Genomic DNA, 21,174 nt, shown 5'->3' on the forward strand with positions numbered 1-21,174 from the left:
GTGTGTGCCTGTACTAAAAGAAGGAGTCTGTCAATGGCCCAGCAGTTGAGTTGAGTCCCAGGGGGTATGGCTGTGGATCTGCAAACTCACACTGCAGCAGTGAAGCTACAGAGAGCATCAGCAGAACACAGTGGACACCCACACAATCAGTCACAGATGGAAATGAGCAAATTTGCTAAAATCATTTACAGTTTGTCACATTTTAAAGTGGTATTTATTATTAAGGTGAGTTGTCCCTATTAAAGAAACATATTAGAAAGAAGGTCCACCAAGACTTTAGCCACATGTATGCCCACAGTATTCCCATGTGTTTTTAAATATATATATATTTTAAAACTGTGTAAAGAAACCCAGAAGCAGGCATTTGTGAATATGGTTAAAATTATTTATATTACAATCTTGTTTTGAAACATCGCCTAGATTTTTCCAGGTGCAGTTTTGGATGCTTAAAAAACATATCGCATGTTATAGTCCCAATATTTAGGATTGTTCCGTCAGTAAAGTATCCCCTCATCAACACCTCTAATGCCTTCAAAATACATACTTATCATCAGGATCCTACACTAACGGGAGCGAGTATCGTCTTGCCATTCCTGCACAGCCGGTAGTTTTCTGAGGAAAAGGTATCTCTTTAAAAACGAGCGTGTCTTGGTGCTGACTACTGTCTTTTCCCTCCCTCCTATAAAAGCTGATCGCTCTCCCTCCTACTGCAGTCAGTTCTCACCGGCCCAGCCAACATGAGTTTCACGGTAGAGCATCACTTCATGGGCCCGAGCTCGTACCGCAAGGCTCGGCCCGCCTCCGTGTCCTCCAGCGGCTTTCACTCCCAGCGCCGTCGCCTCACCTACAGCCAGCCATCCTCAATCGACAGCTTGGAGACCTTTAACGGCGACATGACTCGGAAGAGCGAGAAAGAGATCCTGCAAGCTCTGAACGACCGGTTCGCCGGCTACATCGACAAGGTGCGCAACCTGGAGATGCACAACCGCAACCTGGAGGCTGAAGCGGCGGCGCTGCGGCAGAACCAAGCCGGGCGCGCCTCGGTCGGGGAGCACTACGAGAGGGAACTGGGTGACCTCAGGGGTCTCCTGCAGCAGCTGACCGGGGAGAAGGCCCGCGCGGCTGTGGAGCACGAGCACTTGGAAGAGGACATCCAGCACCTGCGGGTCAGGCTGGAGGATGAAGCGCGGAACCGGGAAGAGTTGGAGGCTGCCGCTCGCGCTATGAAAAAGTACGTCGAGGAGTGCCGGCTGGTACGCCTGGAGCTAGACAAGAAGCTCCGTGCGCTGGAAGAGGAGGCCGCTTTTCTTAAGAAGAACCACGAGGAAGAAGTGGCGGAGCTCTTGGAGCAGATTCAGAGCGCGCAGGTGAGCTTCGACATGCGGGACACCCTGAAGGCGGACGTCACCACCGCACTGCGAGAGATCCGCTCGCAGCTGGACAGTCACGCATCCAAGACCTCGGTGCACGCCGAGGAGTGGTTCAAAGGTGAGTCCGATCAAAAAAGAGGAGGAAAGTTTATTGAAACGATCAAAAGTCTCCGTGCGTAAAGTCATGTTTGTCCGCTGTCCGTGGTGCTGAAGTGTGCCACATGGATCCACATCGGGATTTATTTGAGGCGTCTCCGACTGTTACGTTGGAATGTTGGTTGATAACATTTATTCATCTATCACATCGAAAACTTTAGAGGTTAAATTACAAGTGACGAATTACGCGAAAGAAGCAAGATAACCAGTTTTGAAATGCGCAAATAAATACATAAAATAATAATAATCACTTAAATAATATCAATAATTTACCTTTTATCTTAGTTGGTGCCCTTTTCTATGACTGCGCAGTTGCGGCATAGTGACCTTTTAAAAAAAAAAATTAAAGGCCAGCCCTGCAGAGGTGAGGTGGCACACAGAGAAGAGACTACGATTAATTTGCACTCTTGCCGGCTAACAGTGGGTGTTCACTGCATGTTTCTCTTTTTGCTGTGCTGATGGATCTGACCCTGGACTTCCACGAGTAGAAAAGTACCTTTCAAGGTCGCGGCGGGCTGATAATGTTTCATCAGTCGGTCGTGCTTTTTACAGCCATCTTCTCCTGGCTGATGTGATTAATAAAAGCACCTGGACGTAGATCTGATGCATAGAATTACTAGCAAAGCAATAAGTGAGACATGATCTTACAGCCACTGTGAGCAGCACTTAGACACAGCGCTTCTGACTTTTATGGTGCTACATAAACACACTGCTGACAACTTTGAAGGCCCAGAAGGGTTTCCTGCGCATTGTAGTTTTGGGTATGTCAAAGGACATATTGGTCTATACCCAATCCCTCTCAGTAGGTGTACATTTTGACCTGGTACAGCTAGTAAAAGGTACAAACAAATTGACCTTCTTTGAGTCCAGCTGACTGCAGCAGTGGTTTATTCATGCTTGGATGCGGGAGGGAGCTGAGTCAGACTATTGACTGGCAGCTGGACAGTGTCAAGGTTACAGAGGCTCTTTGTAGTAACTGTCTGTTCTCTAAAGCAGGAATGGTTAAATATTTTCAGTTAAAAAAAAAAAAGGCCTACGTCTTTAGACTCAAAATGTTCCCCTTTCTTTTAAAAGTATGCATATGTGTCATATTTCAGGCAATTATCTTAATTAAAAGTGATTTCTAAACATGTTATGTACTTTTTAAAATTCGTTTTTTTCCACAGTGCGCATGGAGCATCTGTCCGAGGCTGCTCGGTCTAACCAGGATGCAATCCGTGGAACCCAAGAAGAGATTGCAGAATACCGCCGCCAGCTCCAGAGCCGCACCATTGAGCTGGAGACTCTTCGAGGAACCAAGGAGTCACTGGAGAGGCAGCGTATAGAGAGTGAAGACAGACACCAAGACGACCTCAACTCACTACAGGCAAGGCATCAGCACAGACATGCAGAAAAAGCAGAAATGCACCAATACTGCAAATCTCTTTTCAGACACTTGATGAATGATATGTGACCAGAGAGGATGTTTACGTTTGTTTTGCAGGAAACCATCAATCAGCTCGACAACGAGTTAAAAACTACAAAATGGGAGATGGCTAGCCAGCTAAAAGATTACCAGGAGCTTCTGAATGTGAAGATGGCTCTGGATATCGAAATTGCTGCTTACAGGTTAGTTGGGATCTAAAAAATGTAACTTTAAATTGGTTTCTTTATGCTAAAAGTGATTAACATTTTCATTCTCTGTGTTCTTGTCTTCCAAACAGGAAACTACTGGAGGGAGAGGAGAATCGCTTTGTGTCAGGTGGAGGCCCATACTCCTACCTGGAAAGCAGAATCTCTGCCCACTTGAAAGTAAAAGGAGAAGAGATCTCTGATACAGTCATTGTAGAGGAACAGACAGATGAAACACAGGTGACGGAGGTGACAGAGGAAGCAGATGAAGATGAGGAGGAAAAGAAAGAAGAAGATGAAGAAGAAGCAGAGGAAGGAGAGGGTGAAGAAACCAAAGAAGAAGAGGGTGAAGAAGAAGGTGAGGAAAAAGGAGATGAGAAGCAGGAAGGAGAGGGAGAGGAAGAAAAAGAGGAGGAAAAGGAAGAAGAGGGAGAGGAAGAGGAGAAAGGAGAGGAAGAAAAGGCAGGTGAAGAAGAAGAAAAGTCCAAATCTCCAGAAAAAGCTGCTTCCCCTCCTTCAAAATCTCCTCAATCTAAATCTCCTACTGTCAAATCACCAGAATCTAAATCGCCACAAAAATCACCAGAAGCCAAATCACCAGCAGCCAAATCCCCAATGCCCAAATCACCTGCCAAGTCCCCTGCAGCCAAGTCTCCTGCAGGAGATGAGTCAAAGTCACCCGTGTCCAAATCCCCACCCAGCAAGTCTCCTGAGTCCAAATCTCCTCCTCCCAAGAGCCCTGAACCAAAGTCTCCAGAGAAGGAGAAGGCCAAACCATTTTCTGCCAAAGACACCCCTAAAAAGGAGGAAAAAGAGGAGAAAAAAGAGAAGCCTCAGCCTGTCAAAGAGGAAAAGAAGGAGAAAGAGCAGCCTGTGAAGGAGGAGAAGAAGCAGGAACCCAAAGAGAAAGAACCAGAGAAGGTGGACAAACCTGAAACAAAGAAAGAAAGCAAAGAAGAGGAAACACCAAAAAAGGAAGAGGCTTCAAAACCTGTAACTCCCAGCAAGCCTGCTGAGGACAAGCCAGCCCCCAAGTCTGAGGCTAAAGAGAGTACTCCCCCTGCCAAGGAGGAGGAGAAGCCCTCTGCTCCTAAATCAGAGAAGGCCGAACCTGAGGCAAAGCCAGCTGCTAAAGCAGAGCCTGAGAAAACAGAGAGCAAGAAGGAGGAGAAGAAGCCAGAGGAGAAGAAACCAGAGGAGAAAAAAACAGAGGAGAAGAAGCCAGAAGAGAAGCCTAAAGCAGAGCCTGAGAAAAAAGATAGCAAGAAAGAGGAGAAGAAGCCAGAGGAGAAAAAGGAGGCTAGTAAAGAAGAGAGTAAAGAGGTGAAGGAAGGAGCAAAGACGGAGAAGGCTGAGAAATCTTCTGGCACTGAGTCAAAGGAAAGCAAGGAGGAGAAACCCAAGAAGTAAGACAAAAATGCTGCGTTTCAGGGCTAGAGGAGGAGATGCCAAAGATCTGTGATGGAGGGAGGTGAGGTGAGGAAAGGGCAAAAAGTGACTGAAGAGAAAGAGAAGCTGGATGTACCCAGCAGTTCAGATGGGCAATAAAATGCCCAAAGCCAAGCAGGTAACAGTATGTAAGCAATAGTGATTTCTGTAGCAAATACCCCCCCGCTCCCTACGTATGGCCATTATATGCCCCTGATGCTTCTGATGTACGACTGTAGTGAATGCAGAATGCTCTTAAACTCTTTATCAGAATGTGACAACTGCCCTTAATCAATATCAAGTGCATTTAAACAGGATTCCCGCTGATGGGGGCAGGAGGACCCTGCTGCACCTACGCAAGCCTTCAAGGGTAGAGATGTCAAACCAATGTCTAGCTAAAGATTGTCACAGATATTGAATATGAAAACTTATATTTAGGGAAACACAAATGTTATATTTACAAATGAATAAATAAGGAAGACTTGAATTTTGCTTGTTGTGCACCTTAATGCAGCTTCTCCTTACAGGTGAACTGGAGTGTCTCACTCTTCTAGTCTGCAGTGTTAGGACAATGATGACTGTGCTCTGTATAAACTGCTGAGAATATGCAATATGAAACACAAAAATAAAGAATGAAAAATGAAGCACACAAGGCTTGGCGGCTTTTCTTCATGTATGCAGAAATCCGCAGCTCATTAAAGTGAAGATTAATAAAGTGTCAAGAGAAATTCTACGAGGTGCGATGCCAAAAGGTAAACGCTGCGAGTTATTGCACTGCATTGCGGCTGTGGAGAGGGGGAGCTGTACCCACTCTCCACAGCTGCTGCACCCTTCCTCACGTCCCACAGACCGTGTTCATGTATAAATCAAGAGCAGTGTCGCCGGCTCGCACAGACTCTCTCTCTCATTTTCAAGGCCTGTCTCATTACAAACAGGAGCAGAGGACCCACATTTATCTTAGGATTGTTAATTAAAAATCACCAGAATGATCAAATTGTCCTACTGGCACAGCCATAAAATTAGACAGAGCAGGCTTTTGCTTTGAAACGTATAAATTAATAAGAAATGCAAATCCTCCTCTGTCACTTGTGGTTTGGTAATATTTTGAAATATTCAGAGATTTCTTTTGTTTCACAGAAAAAAAATGTGCGGTTACTTTTAATAGGATTTCCTAATGAGTGCTGGTGAAAAAGACATGCATTACCATCCTACTGAAAAGCAGGTAACTGTTAGATTTGTGCCATCACCAAAAGCTTCTCTTTCTTGGTGAAACACTGACATTGGACACACTTTGGCTGACATTGTGAGGCTCTCTCTCCTGGCACGACTGCACCCCCCTGTAATCCAATTTCACTGCATCTAATAGATGGCTGTGTATTAATGAGATCAGCGACCGTGTCATTAAAAAACCAGAGTCAGAAGACGGAGATTGCTTTGACTGCTGTCACTGCCATCTGTTGTTAAACAGAAATTGATTGTTTTATTGATGATTGTGTACTCTGTAAAGTTTATTTTTTTCCAAAACATTTACATCATTACTAAATGTGACTGCTCTCGGTGCAAACTGAACAAAAGTGAACCAATATAAGATTCATCAATTTTAACTGCTCGTCCTCTTTGGGGTCGCAGAGCCTATCCCAGCTGTCACAAGGCGGGAGAGGTACATCCTGGATAGATTGCCAGTCTCTCACAGGGCGAACAGAGATACACATTCACACCTACGGCCCATTTAGAATCACAAGTTAACCTAACGTGCATGTCTTTGGCCTGTTGGATGAAACTGGAGTACAGGGGGAACATGCACACTCTACACAGTGGCTGGGTGGTGCGTTCATACCCAGTGCAAACCAATCCACCACGACACACTGGAAAACACTTCAGTATTCACATTTCATCATAGACGATCACTCACAACTTTGTACTGGTTAGTGGTGACTCTTAACTCCAAATGGCGATAAGTTGGCTCAACAATATGCTTGTAAGATGCTCCCATGTCTTTGCACAGCCAACAGACACTCATCTGTTGGGCTTCATGTTTGTGCCACTGATAAACTTTACAGTATTCTCAATCTATTGAATCATTTTGTACCATTTACCAATCTCATCTCAACCATTAGCATTTACTGCCCATTTTCCAATAAATAATGCTTCCTTTCTCTTGTAATTACAGGCATCTATTTCCATGCATCTGTGCAGCATTGGATTCCTAGATTCGATTACCTGCTGCTGGACCTTTGCTGCAACACACAAGAGCAAAGGAGAGAGATTCTTCTATAAAGCTAAAGCTAGCTAATCATTAAATGACTGTTTTCCTTGACTTTAGCATAAAGTCAGAAATTGAGGATCAGTATCCTACATGAAAACCAGTTGCTCTTTACTGAAACTATGATGATAAATGAGAAGTCAAAGGCTAACAGCAGACAATAGACCAAATATTTTATTCAATGCGAGAGATCCTCTGTGGAAATGACTCAGCTATAACCAGCACTGAACCACAATGGCATAATAATCAGCGACACCTATAAATAGAGCAGCACTCAGAGAGGTGAGGGTGGAGAGGAAGGAAAGGGGATAAAACAGAAACATTTTGTGTGCATAACAAAGCCTGTATGCAGCGAAGGAAGACAAAAAAAGACAAACTCATTCCAGAAAATAGGATGTTCTTTTATTTTCAAACTGGTATGAAGTGTTTAAAAAGGATACTTGTGTGTCAAAGAGTCACAAAGGTAATCTTGAGGGAGTTAAGAGTGATAAACTACAGAAGGAGAATTATATACATACGCACACACACACAATTATGTGCACACAAATTTTAGCGATGACTGAAGAAACCCTGAGGATGGTTATACTTGAACGGCTTCAGACGATTAGGACCCCTGCATTGAAAGAGACAAACCGGCGGTCAGAGATAAAATCTTTCACCAAATGTATCAAAAAGTTTCCCGCTTCTTTCTCTAACTGTACCTGACAGTGCGTAGGCACATCTTCTCACGGGGGAACTCTCGCGGTCCTTCCACGCTGTCGTCTTGTCCTTCTGTCTCCAAATAAACATCCAGGCAGACGCACAGTCGTGCAAACTGATTGGTCAGGAGCTGGTGCCCAGGACGTGGTCCTTGTAGTTCGTTTTTGAACACGTTAACTTCGCTCTCCATGGCCTTAAAAGTGAAAAAGGGGAGTCAAAAAGTGAAAAATGACTTGTATTTATAAACAATCATACTGAGAGGTTTTGAAATGTTCATACTCGAAGGTTGTCGTCAGTGCGTCCGCTGCGCTCTCCCTTCCAGCTCAGAGAGAGGGAGAAGACAGGAGATATCTCTGGGTATCTGGGACTCAGCACCACTGCAGCATTAAGACGAGCTGAAAGAGACACAGATGGGTTTGCGTATAGAATCACATTCAAAGCAAACAAAAAAAAAAACATCAGTAATATTCAGTTATGCTGTCAGCGACAGGATTTACCTGTGCCTCTTTCAACCACTCCCATAAAGTAGAGATCAGTCTCCTTCGCCAGCCCAGCTTCAGTCACATGACGTGTATATGGAAATTCCTGCAAAAGAAAGGAAATATCAAAATCAGTCACACTTCTAACTAATGCTTTCTTTACATTTGAGTACAATCATTTGACAATTTGTTTTCACTTACCAAGTACTCCTGGTAAGTGATTGTGGTCCAACGTGCCAAACGGGAAAGGATCTTGGCAGGAAAAAGGTGCTGACACTCGCTGGAGATGGGGATGATGCTGTGTTCTGATGACGGGAGCACAAACAAACTTAACAATCTCTTCATTAGGATGATTCAGTGTGCAAGGTTGTAAACAAATAACATACCTAAAGAGGCAAACTGTCTGTGCAAAGCCAAGCGGGACTGGACTCGTCCCCTCAGCAGCTTCATGGTGTTCTCCATGTGGCTCGCACTCAGTGAACTACCCACGCGCACACCCTAAAAAAAAAAAAAAAAAAATTAGCAAAAGTTAACATTATACAGTTGTAACACATGGTGTATACTTGAGGTTAGCACACACGCACCTCCGAAGCGTCACTAGGAAAATGAAGTCCTCCGAGATTCTGAACCCACATGTAGGGATGGCCCAGCTCCTCCACATAATCGCCAAAGGAAATGATCCTAAAAATAACTTATAGGTTAATTCAGCCAGCTGTAATCCAGTACACACCACATCAACCATGAACATTACTTCCTTACCCGACTTTATCAAACTGGTAGCGGTTAGCTGGATTGGGTGTTTCTCGTCCCTGGTCGCTGGTGTAGAGACAGCTGAGGAGAGTGTCTGACTTCAGGAGCTCCCTGGGGGAAAAAAAAGTCATTGTTAGGTTTTTTATAAGGCTGTCATGGTCAGAGAGAGAGCCAAATCCTTACGTTTACACACATACCCTGCGCTGATGGCCGTGTTGAGATCGGTGGAGGTGGACACTTTGGTCTTGACAGTCATAATGTTCAGATTCATCAGGTAGTAGAAGTAAAGATGGAGTACACTGCCATCTGTAGACACAAGGATGACAACACATGGTGTTACACTAATGGACTGCTATCTTAATCTTATATTCTCTCTACTCAATCTTTTCATTAATCCTGCCAGTGATAGCCCCTCTGGGTTTATATTACACTGCAGCGCATTACAGAGCAATAACAGGCCTTGGTCATGGCAGCAGCTAATGGCACCTATGGGATACCGGCTACACCGATGGTCATCATTCTCGCTGCACTCTCTGCAGTCACGGTGAACTCAGTGACACATTGTCACTCACTCACACCTACACCGCTCACTTTTTGCTTTTACTGCACTAGACCGAATGCTGCAGCTGGCAGCAGAGAGGATAACTGAGGAAAGGAGGGGCTCCAGAAATAAAAGCAGAAGTCAGACAAAGAGCGGTGATGAGAAAAACTGCTTACAAGATGTTGTAGGTGCTGCAGAACTACAAGGCTGCAAGCATCTTTCTCACCTCCATCCCTCCGCCTCCCCCTCACTTCCTCCCTCCACCCCCCCTTAGGTAGAGTTACGCCTGCAATGCAGATCTCCCTATAATCTGTCACTGTATTCCATATATCGCCAGCAGAGGGAACACAAGGGTCAAGTGGTGTCATGTCACAGCCACAGTTGCTTTGTTTCACATGCCATCTGATAGGTGTACAGTTGCACAGCACCATATATATATGGTCACTTTACAAGGGTTGGAGCACAAAGGGGCTGCAAATATTTGGGTTGAAGGATGCTGTGTGAATACAGAGAATGCTTTTGCCAACAAGGACATGAAGCACACAGAAAGACTTACCTTTACACTTCAAGTCTATGCCTAGGGACAGAGGGTGCCTCTTCAGCATCTCTCGCCTTTTATCATCCAGCTGGCCACCTGCAGTTGGCCTTCTTCTCTTCTGTCAAATGGACAATAAAAAGCAATTGAATGAAAAGACAAAAAAAGAAAAAAATAATAAATAAAAGACGTAATTCCAGTGACATAGCATCTCTAAAATGTTAGCCCCCGGCAAGTACATTTAAAAAGAATACCAAAAGGAAGCCTGAAAAGCAAACAGTACTCCAGATGAGCTCAAACATGGAGATAGAACAAAAGAAATACACACTGTATACACAATCAAATACAAACCTAAGATCCGGTTACAGTCACCGAGCCATTCTCGGTAAATATTTCCCAGAACACCCCCACTGCCACTCCGATCAATAGCTGCCAGTCAATGCATGACAGCTATGGCTTCAGAGACAGTTCATGTGTCCAGAGCAGTGATTTGTATACTAACAATAGACCTCAGTGTCCTGAGTGTGTGTGTGTTCGTTCATGAGTAAAGCAGTGCCTGATACTCACAGTTTTCTCTTGCTCCTCCTCTGCATCAGAATCACTCTCATCATCTGAATAAAACCAGAATACACAGTTTTAGGTTTGTTGATGAATCCCAAAATGAGTCGTCTGTGTGTTATACATAGATTAAATGTGTGCCTTTGTACCCTGGGAATCTTCTGGAGGTTTGGACAGGGCTTTGGCCTCATCTACATCCCCACTAATTGAGACAATCAGGTTCTTGTCTGCAATAAAATCAAAGCGATCCAAACTTCAATCCTTTAAAGAAAAACTAATATTTTGTCTTGGAAAACATCATTGTCTCTCATCCTTACTCACCACACGCCTGGCCATAAGCATTTGCTTGAACAAACAGGACATAGAGAGGTGGAGGCAGATGGCGGGCAATCTCCGTCTGCTTCTGAGTCTGTTCAAAAGGCATAGACAGGAACTCCTGGACTGGGAGGGAGGCCTGTGAGCATACATAGGAGGCATACGTGGTGTAAACTGTTGGCACGGCAGTTAAAAATTCACCTCAACAAGTACAAAACACCGCTGAACTTTTCTTTAGACTACAAACTATAAATGAACACAGCAATGATACCTGCATGATGGCATTAAGACCTGGCTGCAAGCTTCTCAGATGCTCCTTCTTCACCTCAATGCTCTTCTGAATTGTCTCCTTTGACGCTAGTGATTCCTTGTATTTCTCTGCCAACCTGCATCCAACAACAGACTGTTAACAAGTGTTCAGTGTCCCTATTATCCATTAGAAAATTAGTTTTTAAACACAGCATGCTGCAAATGCTTTGTGCAGGCACAAATCCTTCACTCTGCCTTGTGGTTTGTTTGTTTGTTTTTTAAATACCTCTTCCGTTGTTCAAGCTCCCAGTCCAGTCGCGCCAGTGTGAGTTGGTGGGGGTCATTTTTTGTGAGTTGAGGCCTGGAAATTTCCAGCGGTGCCTCCTGGTAAAACTCTTCTTCACTCACCAAGTCAATTTCTTCATGCTTAGACCTGGAATGTGGAAACGAGTACTCATTATTACTGTGAGACATTTATATACATTTCTGAAAATCTAAGTATAAACTAAAAACAAGGGAACTAATAAGCAACAAACGCTATTCTAATTATTCTCTGTAAGTTCAAGTTAGGAAAACCAATGAGCAATTTTAAATGAAATCCTTTTTTTTTTTTTTACTAACTTAAACTCCAGACACTTGCTGATCTCCTTCTGAAGATGCATGACTTCATACAGCAGATTTTGCAGCTGAAGGTGCAGCACATCGACTTTCTGTTTTGCCTGAGGAGAGACAGAGAGATTGTTAAAGTTGACTCGCAAACTTTAAGTAAATATTTTTAGATGCTTAATACAATACTGAAGTTTGATTGAAAATGTCTTAAGACTAACAAACTAAATCCAAAGGCATAAAAACCCCGATTGCTGACAGAGGCAGCTGCTACTGTTAGGTGCTACAAGGAAACCAAAGTGCTCAGTGGTCAGTTCTGGTTTCGAGGTCAGCACAAAGGAGGCTTGAGGCAGCACTTTTTTAGTAAGCGAATGAAAGAGTGATAGTAACCTAAGCTGTTACTTGGTTTTACTTGAGAGTGCTTGAGACTTGCGTGGGAGTTACCTCGTGTGTCTGGTCTCTGCCTTTCTTTAGACGCATATGAGCAAGTCGATTGAGCTTTTTCAGATTCATGAAGTGGATGCAGCTCTGCATACGTTTCTTCTCAACCTCTGCACACTGAGGAGACATACAACCAGTCACCCTTCATTATTATTGAGAAAAGACACAATAAATGTTATGGTGCTTTAGATATACTTATACTACAAACTCTATGTGTAAGGTGTCTGCTGTACATGAATCGTTTGCCATTAAATCAGCATATAATGACACATTCTTACCCCGTCCTTAGCTCCGTTGGCCTTAAGCTCTTGGATCTCACTCATGAGATTAGCCAGACTCTCACATGTTTCTTTGTATTGGAGGTAGTCCTGCTGAGGGTCCCTGCCATCAAGCTCCACCTCCTCATGATACACACGCACATCCTGGCCAAAAAAGTATATAAATTAGTAAGTAAATATATGTGTGGCGGGGCGTGGCTTGCGGATGCCGTGCAGGTGCGTCCGCCTCCTCTGCACGGCACCGCAGGCCACGCCCCGCCACAATATGACATAAATGTATATTGAGTACAAGGTTCAAACGGGGGGTGGGGGCTGATAACACTAATCAGAAGAGGATGGATGTATAACTATAAGATATTAGTCATGGTTAAACTTGATATCATTTATTTAACTGCTCTGAGAGGTCTAAGTGTGACTAGGTTAAATATGACTTAAAGGTGATATATTTTTCATTTCATACTTTGGTCTATAATATGCTGTGAGATGAGATGAGCTGCAGTATAAAGGATGGATATAAAACACCTTTTTAAAACTGCTCATCATTCAAAGGTATTTCAGTATAGATCCAGAACAAAGACAGCATTATAAATTGCTGAAAGCTGTTGAGTGAACTCTAAATTTCTAAGGATAAAATGTAGGATCCACATTATAAAACACACAGGCAGAATATACCCCTTCAGCTGGAACTGACCTCCTGGATCATTTTAACTGCAGTTTAAAAACTCTCTGTTTCCATTAAGGTTGAGGCAAAAACACATCATGGAGCACAACCAGTCTACAAAGGCATGTGAGGAGGAGATGCTAGCAGCTGGTGAGGTGCGGCCCAAAGATAAACGAGTGACTCAAACAAACAATGCTACCTACACTTGTTAGTTGTGTTCTGTTTAACAGGAAGAGCAAACTGTGGAAGAAAATTACTAATTCGGGTACATGCTGGTAAAAGGAGCTTTTAGCAAGTGATTAAAAAGTTTGAACACCCCATGTAGAAAATATTTTTCAATTTCATTATGCAACAACACTGTGCAGCTCCTGAAGAGTTACAAGGTTAAGATACTTTTGTTACTGTTAGACTAAAGTGTGAAGCAGGTATGTTATACTTTTACTTAAAATTTCTAGGGAAAACACAGGGGTGTCAAACTCATTTTACATGGTGGGCCACAAAAAGCCCACTTTGATCTTATGTGGGCCGAATCAGTGAAACTCCCCATTGTATCAGTGTAAAGAAGTTTAAGATTACAGAAAAAAAATCTGGTAGCTCTTCACCCAGATGCTCTGCTTTTGTGTTGTTAACAAGTTAAGAATTATAAATTTTCTTGAAGTGTACAATCAGGCCTGTGAGACTCCTTTAGACACTCAGCCAGATGCTGCTCATTTTACGTTTTTGCTCGTTTCTTCACATTTTCCCAACATGCTTCCATGTAAATCCAGCGTCCCCGTCTCTCTGTTGGTCTGAACCACTACACTAAGTAGTGTAAATACTTCAAAAGTATATGAGCTTTTCTTCCTCCTGTACTGAAAGAGTATTAAATCAGAATTTTGCGAAAAAAGTGGAAACAACCTCATTAAAGTTAGAAGTTGGAAATCGTGGGTTTGAGGGAAAATGACCCAGGTTTATTTTAAACAAGAGTCTCGCTGTTTGATTCAACAGTCTCTATACCTTCCATTTGAAAATCTAATTCAGATAGAAGATGTATTTGTGTAAAAGGACCACTTTAACTGTATCAACTTTAAAGGGCAGACACTGCTTAGCACATTAGGGTCTAAATACTTTAATTTTAAAATGTATACTAACGTCTGTGCATTACTACCCAAAGCCACTTTGATAATGACACAGGTGATCGAGGAGTCGTGTATCTTCTCCTCAACTTTACCTGTTGGTCCGCATCTGCTCGACCCCGCTTCATCTCCGGGGTTCCTCCTTCGTTGCGGAGAACCTTGGACTTTCGTTTTTTCAGGGCGTCCGACGACATGAGTAGCTGGATAAAAATGGAAAATATGACATTAAAAGCCGTGAATACCTTTCTGTTAGCAAGCTGGCTAATGTTAGCACTGTGCTACGGTAGTTCATTGGATAGCAATCGTTAGTTTTGAGGCTCATTAAACCACATTAAACATGTTAGATGTTAAATAAACCGCAGGCTATGTTCGACTATATATGTATATATAAATATTCACATACCTTCTTGGTGCAAAACCGTTAATCACGAACAAATGAACCAACTCGCTGCTCGCACCGCAAAGCGCCCACTTCCAACGGAAGCCCTGACGTACCAAAACACCTCAAACAGGAGGAAGCAGCAGCAACTGCAGTGCCACCTTCCTGTTATCGTTTGTATCGCATTGTTAACGTTCACAAATAGGGTTTCAATCTGTTGAATAATGCTTAAAGCTACTCTAAAAACTTAACCTTAAAACTGCAAGTTAAGGGTTTGCTAACAATCATATCATGGACGAATATGCTGCAAGTTTGTTTGTTCTTATGCACATAAATAAAAGCTAAAACTATTTTTGTGCAAGTCTTATTTTTCAAGTCATTCCTTTTTTCTATTAAAACCATTAAATGTTGAAAACTATGATCAGCTCAGATGCTTTTCAGTCCGTTAAGGTTCAGCAGGGATTTCTTTTAGGAGACACTTTTCTTGTGAGACTTGTAGGTCTTTTGCCTCTCGTAAAGCCAATTAAACTGTGGGTATAAATGGTCACCTCCACACAGACCAATACGCTGTCACAGACAAAAAGAAAAATGAACAACACCAAAAATGTACTCCAATTACTTAACTGTTGATGTTACAATAGAAACATTGAAGGTAAGCACTGTTTTTGTATGTGTATCAAGAGGACATTATAATGACCGTGACCGTTAAGCAGCTTTTGTATAAAAATGTGCAATATGTGAAAACATATGTACTTTTCACTGTACAAGTACAGTATTTAAAATTCATTTTTGAGCAATAAAGAGAGTCAGCATGCATTCAAAAGTTATTTATTCACAATTCTGACCTCTTAGAGAAAGAGTCATATGATAGAGAAGTTACTTAAAAACAAAAAATATTTCCTGTTTTCCTTACACTTGTCAGACCTAAATATGTCAGTCCACGCTCACTTTGCCATATCGATCAGACTCTGCAGAGATGTGGGTACCCAAGTCTTCTCTCCTTGCACAAACACCACCCCTCGATCTATGTAGATAACAATACGCCCAAATGTGTACAGCTGTTTTCCCTCATGTCGTTTAGCCACTAAGGGCATGAAAACGATGTTGTTCTCCTCCGCCTTGGCCTGGATGAGATCCTTAAAGTTAGTCGGCACACCGGCGCTGATCCCTCTGTGGGCCACGCTCTCGGCGTCCCTGCGCTCCTGCATGGCTTCATACTGGAAGTCCTTGCGTCTCTCAGTCTGTGTGAGATATGCAATGTTCTCCCTTGCTCCAGGTTGCATATAACCACCTGAAATTACACGAAAAAAAGAAAGTTATACTTTAAGTGATACTCATTTTTGTGTGTTCATTATACATCTTCAGACTGTGGAGTATGAACCTATGCCTGAAGAGACCGCACGGTTCATGATGTCCAAAGCCTCATTGAATTTCTCTTTAATGAGGGGCTGGGCCAACAAGACGTCACTAAACATGCTTTTCCAGCCGAGGTACCACTTCGTGATTTCCTCATAGTTGGGACTGTTGCTCAGCCATGAACACAGGACCTATAATCCACAAAAAGCAAAAAAAAAAAAAAAAAAAAACAAAACCCAAAAGGTATAAAATCCAAAAAGCAATTATATGAAACACCAAAATGCTCAGTTCTGAGTACATTTTAATTCACTGACCTGTAACCATTTTGTGAAAAAGTTTTTGTCAAGCAGTGACACGAGGCTGGAGGGGGACAGCATGCCCTCCCAGTCCATGACCCAGTGAAATGGCTCCATCTGCTGCTGGTGAGGGTTGATAACCAGCTCTTCCAGACACAAAGCTGCAGAGAGAAAGATCAGCAGTTGCATGAAGAGATATCAGTGGGGCTACTTGAGAATGGAAACGTGGAGGGGTTCATTTTCATTCATGTCTTTGGCACACTGGTGCAGTTTCCTGTCGATTTATAGCTTCTGTTCAGTTGTTTATCGTATTTACCAGGTCTAAACTGAGTGTATATGTTATAAATCCCCATCTTTTGAATGTCACAATTAAAACATCCACTCTAGTCAAATAAATAGGTAACTGTACTTCTGACTTCTTACACCTGCGCCTAAACCTAATTAATGAGGCAAGGCTTGACTTTAATAAGAGGTTGGCTCATCTCCTTCGATTTTCCTCCCAGCACACACTTGACGTCATCACAGATGAAGACATACCTAGTTTAGGGATGATGTTTTTCACCATGAAGGCCTCCCATGCACCTGGTGTGAATACATCTTTCCACGGCTGTAGGATGAGGCGAGCTGAGGCGTCGCTGGGATGCCAGCGCTGCAAGGCGTTGGACAGTTTGCTCCTAATTGGCGGATAAAGAGGCTCTAGACGTGACTGGAGCAGAGGCAGCCAAGGGTGGATCCAGGAGTGGATAGGCACCGTGTCAGTTAAAGGGTTCCAGTTATCTACCTGTTAAACAGGGAACAAAGAGAGAGGTTTACATGTGACAAAACTGCCTTTGATACTGATGGAGGCATAAAGTCAGTATAGCATATAGTAAACAGTTTTTCACTCATAAATAATGGGAGCAAATCAAAAATATTTCTCTTTATCAGCGTGTGTGACTTGCCTCTCGCTGTAATCTGGGTAAGATCAGCTGCTCCAACAGGTGATCCAGTATCCACAGGGGCAGAAGAGGAGCCCACACTTCTACACAGTCCACCATCGGCCCGACCATACGAGGCTGCCAGCCTGACACGCAAGTCCGCATCACTGGGATCCACACTTCCCATAAGAGTCTGAAACACAAAGACCACACGCATTTTACAGACACATGTAGTTAAAAAAAAAGGGCTGGATCACATATAACCAACATTTATTCACATAAATACACAAAGCACAACCTAATATATGTTTGTGTGTTCAAATTTACCTGTGATAAGGATCCATATTTGAATCTGGGCCACTGGAGTGCATATCCCGAGATTCAAGGATTGCTCTCCACTGACCAATATCTTCCAGACAGTAAGAGCTGTCCTGAAATAATAATTAAAATGTGGTAGAGAATTATTAACATGTAAAAAGGATGCAGTTATCTTAAACGATATACTCGCAAAAGTGTACCTTCAGGGGGTCCCAGAAATGAAGTTTCTCTTTAAGTAACGGATGAACAACAGCTACAGCAAGGTCTGCTAAACCCATCATCTTGTATTCTTCATAATAATCTGTTTGCAAGGTCTCAAAGATGCGAGCACACTCCTGAACAAAGAGAAGAACCGAAAATTACTAAAATGATTATATGAAAACTGAGCAAGCACTCAGTTTCCATCCTGTTCTCACTTTGTCTCTGTTTCACAATTTTTGCACATGTTTTTATGTTGTTTTATTCTCCGGTTTTTAAATGATTTTCTGACAGAAGACTGCTTTGAAACTTTACACCTAACACAAAATTCTAAAAAGGTGTAGGTGCTCAGTCCATTCTCTTTTTATATGCACCTGCAGAGTAGGACCCTCCCCTGGTGGTGTCTCCCCAGATGGAAAACGCTCCACTAATGTCAGCACAGCTTCCATTCTCTGGATGGCATCTTGCTCCGTATCCAGTCTGTTCTGCAAGGCTCTTGACTCGTGGCTCAGAGAAACAACAACATCTTTTTCATGCTGCAGACGTCTGGCAGACTATACCAGGGTTATATGAAAAAAGAAAAAGATTAAAAAAATAAATAATAAATATCTGCTAAATTATAAAGGAAGCCCCAGTTTGCTGATCTAATAAGGAGGCATTATCTTAGTTATAGCCAAATATATTTGGAAAAACAATTTTGGTATCCTCATACCTGTAATATGTCCTGTTCTGTAAGGTCTATCAACAGCTGAAGGTTATGTTCAAGCTCAGGGAGCGCAAAGCATGATCCCTTCTGATCCCGAGTAGACATGCTTGGTGGACCTTCATCAGGAACACTGTGCTTGTTGGATATCTGACTGTAACTGTAGTACACCTTCTGCTCTCTTCCAGTCATGTCTATCACCTAGGCACCAGGGGCAGGTACGGGGTAAAAAAAGGTTAAAAACAAAACAAACAATAATAGCAGAGTGCATGTGCTTATATAGATACACCAAACAACTTCACCCATAGAGTCTAATACTGACTACAATTAACTTTAGCTGCTAAAGTTTGTTGTAAAAATACAACCAAGCCACAGTGCCCTTATAACACACCTCTGAGAAAGGACAAAAAAGCACTAATACCTTGACCTGTGCCAGCTCCCCAGCAGATGCCGCTGTAGCCCGCCCCGCCACTTTGCCTTTAGCTCTGAGCTCATCTGCAGTTCTGTAGGAGTACTTCGGTTTCTTCTTTCCTGCCGACCCTGCAGGATCCTTACGCCACTGGCCCAGCTCCTTCTGGAACTCCTACATCAGCACGAATTTAGATTAATGTAAAAAAAAAAAAATGACTCTACAATTCAACATCTGCTTACACATAGAAAAAGGAAAAGCACATTTATGTGCACACAGTACCTTTTCCTCATCTTCATCAGAGTCCACCACAGGAAAATCTTGGAGAGACTGCTGGGTTCGCTCATTTCCATAGGCTCCGACTGCCCCCTTTCCCTTACGAACCTTTGCTTCAATAGGGTTTACAATACCTGCGGCAAATGAGAGTGTGGAAAAACAAAATAGATCAGCTCTGAAATACACACAATACTCTTAAATACTTCATTAATGTGGCCTTCTCAGCCTTTCCTACCCTACCTTGAGCATTCTTTCCCAGGCCTTTTCCTGGTTGGTAGCCCATTTTCTGCAGTAGTTTCTGCCCAATTCCCCTAGTGTGTTTCTCCCAGCTGCCAATGCCGTGTCCAGACTGTATGCCACCTGCAAACCTCTGTGACTGATTCCCACGGAAATTACCCTAGCAAAACAATTCAGCATATAATTGTTCCTATAAACTTCTTTGAGATATTTATCTGCAATGTACACACAAACAAATCACACATAACCAAATTTACCATTTGGAGTTTTTTGGGTGCACGAGAAGGTGGAGGAGCTGCAGGACCATCATCATCATCAGAGTCATCAGAGCCTCCTTCCCCTTTCAGCTGTTTCTCCTCTGCTGCCGTCTTTCGCAGACCAGCACTCACAAAGTTCACTGGGACAGTGTAGTCTTTAGATCTAGCAATGAAAACACAGACAGCAAACTCAATCTCCTACTAATGGCAGACTTTAAAGCTGTGGGCAGCAGCAAAAACAAACCCACGCCTCACCTCTTGCCACCAAAGCTGGGCCTCTCATCTTCGTCTGAATCCCTGTCAGCCCAGATGCCGTAAGTGGCCTGTTCCTTGGTCTGCCTGTGTCTGTGGCGGTCTGGGTTGAACTCGTTGGCCAGGTCCCAGTCTGTCACCTCAAAGCTCTCAACCTCAACACCCTCCTCCTCCTCATCTCTCCGCCCATATAGGTGTGACATGGACATCTCTGGAGATCATAATGAACAAAATCACAATTTAAAGAAATGTAAAAACTCAGCATAAGTAATTTCAAATAAATTTGCTCTACTTGTGTAAAGGTTTAGGTAAAGCCCTTGGACATGGGATTGGAATAATAAAATACATCCCTCTCCATAGCAACGGATCAAACTCAATCTACTGTTTAAAGCAATGAGTTGTAGCTCAGAGCACAGGGAAAAACAAAATCAAACACATTATAATAAAACATAACATTTTTCTTATTCCAGCTGTTCTCTTTAGAGGTCGCCACAGCAGATCCTCTAACCCTGTCCCTAACATCCTCCTCTAGCACAGCAACACTCTGCATGTCCTCCTTCACTTCCTCTATGAATCTCTTCTGTGGTCTTCCTCTTTTCCTCCTGCCTGGCAGCTCAATATCTTGGATTCCATATCAAACCACTCTCCGTCCTCGTCGTTACTTTTACACCCATCTCTCTCTCATCCTCTCACATGTCCTCTGTTCTCCAGAGCATACCTCCAGCAGTCCAGGCTCTTTCACCTGCTTTCTACTCTAACTACAGACCGCAACGTTATCTGAGAACATCCTACCCGACCTCATCTATCAGCCTGTCCACACTTTGAGGCTCTATTGCTGCAGATTCCAGATCAGCAACAGTGTCGCAAAAATTAGATCAGTATAAATTTAAAGGAAATTTTTATTTTATAGAGACACGTCTTAAACATACACATCACTATCTCAAATATTTGGTTTGCTAGTTGACACTAACGACACCGAACAAATTCATCTCTGTGGAGAAAACGTAATGTAAGCTAACGATAACTAGCTATAGCTAAGGTTAGTTACCCTCTACAGCATGAATGTCTTGCTATACGTAATAATCTCGAGTGTTGAGAGCAGTGTAAACACCATGTTCTCTAACGCACCTGAACAGTTATATAAAGGTCGGCGTGGAGATCAATTGGACATGCTTTCTTTCAAAAACGATGAGAAGTAATCCACACTAACGCTCCTTCGTTTAGTGCACGAAAACACAAGTACTTCCGGTATAATGGTGTTACACCAAAATCTGTACCCCTCTAAAATATTTCGTTGGTTCTTAGTAATGACTGTTGGCGTAGAAAGGGCAAAGATGCGTTTATCTCATTGACTTTGCGAAGTAATGTTCGTTTCAGTAGTAAATAATAATAATAATAATAATAATAATAAAAAACACGGTATATAAAACTCAGTTTTGTTTTTCCCCAGGTTAATAGAAAATCATATTACATCATACTATTAGTTTAAAAAAGCTTCATATGTTAAATATATCAAATGCA

The 21,174-nt window shown here is 42.8% G+C and overlaps 3 protein-coding genes across 3 annotated transcripts; 1 reads left to right on the forward strand and 2 right to left on the reverse strand.

Moving 5' to 3' along the window:
* The first annotated feature begins 612 nt into the window (after positions 1-612).
* LOC146376100 (uncharacterized) lies at positions 613-5,209 on the forward strand. Its single transcript, XM_084946944.1, has 4 exons — positions 613-1,488; positions 2,693-2,892; positions 3,010-3,134; positions 3,230-5,209. Exons 1-4 carry the CDS (start codon positions 738-740, stop codon positions 4,545-4,547), a joined length of 2,394 nt encoding a protein of 797 aa, XP_084803070.1. The 5' UTR covers positions 613-737; the 3' UTR covers positions 4,548-5,209.
* A 1,999-nt stretch (positions 5,210-7,208) lies between these two features.
* Positions 7,209-14,569, reverse strand: thoc5 (THO complex 5). Its single transcript, XM_084946636.1, has 20 exons — positions 14,459-14,569; positions 14,151-14,255; positions 12,280-12,423; positions 12,005-12,118; positions 11,576-11,673; positions 11,241-11,387; positions 10,977-11,091; positions 10,712-10,844; positions 10,540-10,617; positions 10,400-10,443; positions 9,854-9,953; positions 8,954-9,062; positions 8,766-8,867; positions 8,591-8,687; positions 8,393-8,504; positions 8,208-8,311; positions 8,025-8,112; positions 7,807-7,922; positions 7,530-7,720; positions 7,209-7,441 (listed from the first exon to the last, which is right to left on the reverse strand). Exons 2-20 carry the CDS (start codon positions 14,247-14,249, stop codon positions 7,378-7,380), a joined length of 2,055 nt encoding a protein of 684 aa, XP_084802762.1. The 5' UTR covers positions 14,250-14,255; positions 14,459-14,569; the 3' UTR covers positions 7,209-7,377.
* A 677-nt stretch (positions 14,570-15,246) lies between these two features.
* tfip11 (tuftelin interacting protein 11) lies at positions 15,247-20,906 on the reverse strand. Its single transcript, XM_084946635.1, has 15 exons — positions 20,782-20,906; positions 19,657-19,864; positions 19,402-19,564; positions 19,148-19,304; positions 18,914-19,041; positions 18,644-18,805; positions 18,232-18,423; positions 17,894-18,073; positions 17,522-17,656; positions 17,331-17,434; positions 17,028-17,196; positions 16,624-16,867; positions 16,105-16,247; positions 15,816-15,981; positions 15,247-15,725 (listed from the first exon to the last, which is right to left on the reverse strand). The coding sequence occupies exons 2-15, from the start codon at positions 19,860-19,862 to the stop codon at positions 15,379-15,381; spliced, it is 2,496 nt and encodes an 831-aa protein (XP_084802761.1). The 5' UTR covers positions 19,863-19,864; positions 20,782-20,906; the 3' UTR covers positions 15,247-15,378.
* Between the last annotated feature and the right edge of the window lie 268 nt (positions 20,907-21,174).

This window comes from Perissodus microlepis, chromosome 12 (assembly GCF_051167445.1).
Source record: "Perissodus microlepis isolate ML-2025 ecotype Zambia chromosome 12, ASM5116744v1, whole genome shotgun sequence".
In the NCBI taxonomy this organism is placed as follows: Eukaryota; Metazoa; Chordata; class Actinopteri; order Cichliformes; family Cichlidae; genus Perissodus; species Perissodus microlepis.

Bases quoted from the DNA above. Each gene is read 5' to 3' on its own strand.
- LOC146376100 (XM_084946944.1), top strand. From the start codon at position 738: ATGAGTTTCACGGTAGAGCATCACTTCATGGGCCCGAGCTCGTACCGC. The intron at 1,489-2,692 runs GTGAGTCCGATC...TTTTTTCCACAG, and splicing joins CGCCGAGGAGTGGTTCAAAG to TGCGCATGGAGCATCTGTCC. The intron at 3,135-3,229 runs GTTAGTTGGGAT...TCTTCCAAACAG, and splicing joins ATCGAAATTGCTGCTTACAG to GAAACTACTGGAGGGAGAGG.
- thoc5 (XM_084946636.1), bottom strand. From the start codon at position 14,249: ATGTCGTCGGACGCCCTGAAAAAACGAAAGTCCAAGGTTCTCCGCAAC. The intron at 11,388-11,575 runs GTTAGTAAAAAA...TCCACATTCCAG, and splicing joins AGCAAGTGTCTGGAGTTTAA to GTCTAAGCATGAAGAAATTG. The intron at 8,312-8,392 runs GTATGTTATTTG...TCCCGTCATCAG, and splicing joins CAGACAGTTTGCCTCTTTAG to AACACAGCATCATCCCCATC.
- tfip11 (XM_084946635.1), bottom strand. From the start codon at position 19,862: ATGTCCATGTCACACCTATATGGGCGGAGAGATGAGGAGGAGGAGGGT. The intron at 18,074-18,231 runs GTATGAGGATAC...ACCCTGGTATAG, and splicing joins CAGAACAGGACATATTACAG to TCTGCCAGACGTCTGCAGCA. The intron at 16,248-16,623 runs GTATGTCTTCAT...TTCTCTCTGCAG, and splicing joins AAACATCATCCCTAAACTAG to CTTTGTGTCTGGAAGAGCTG.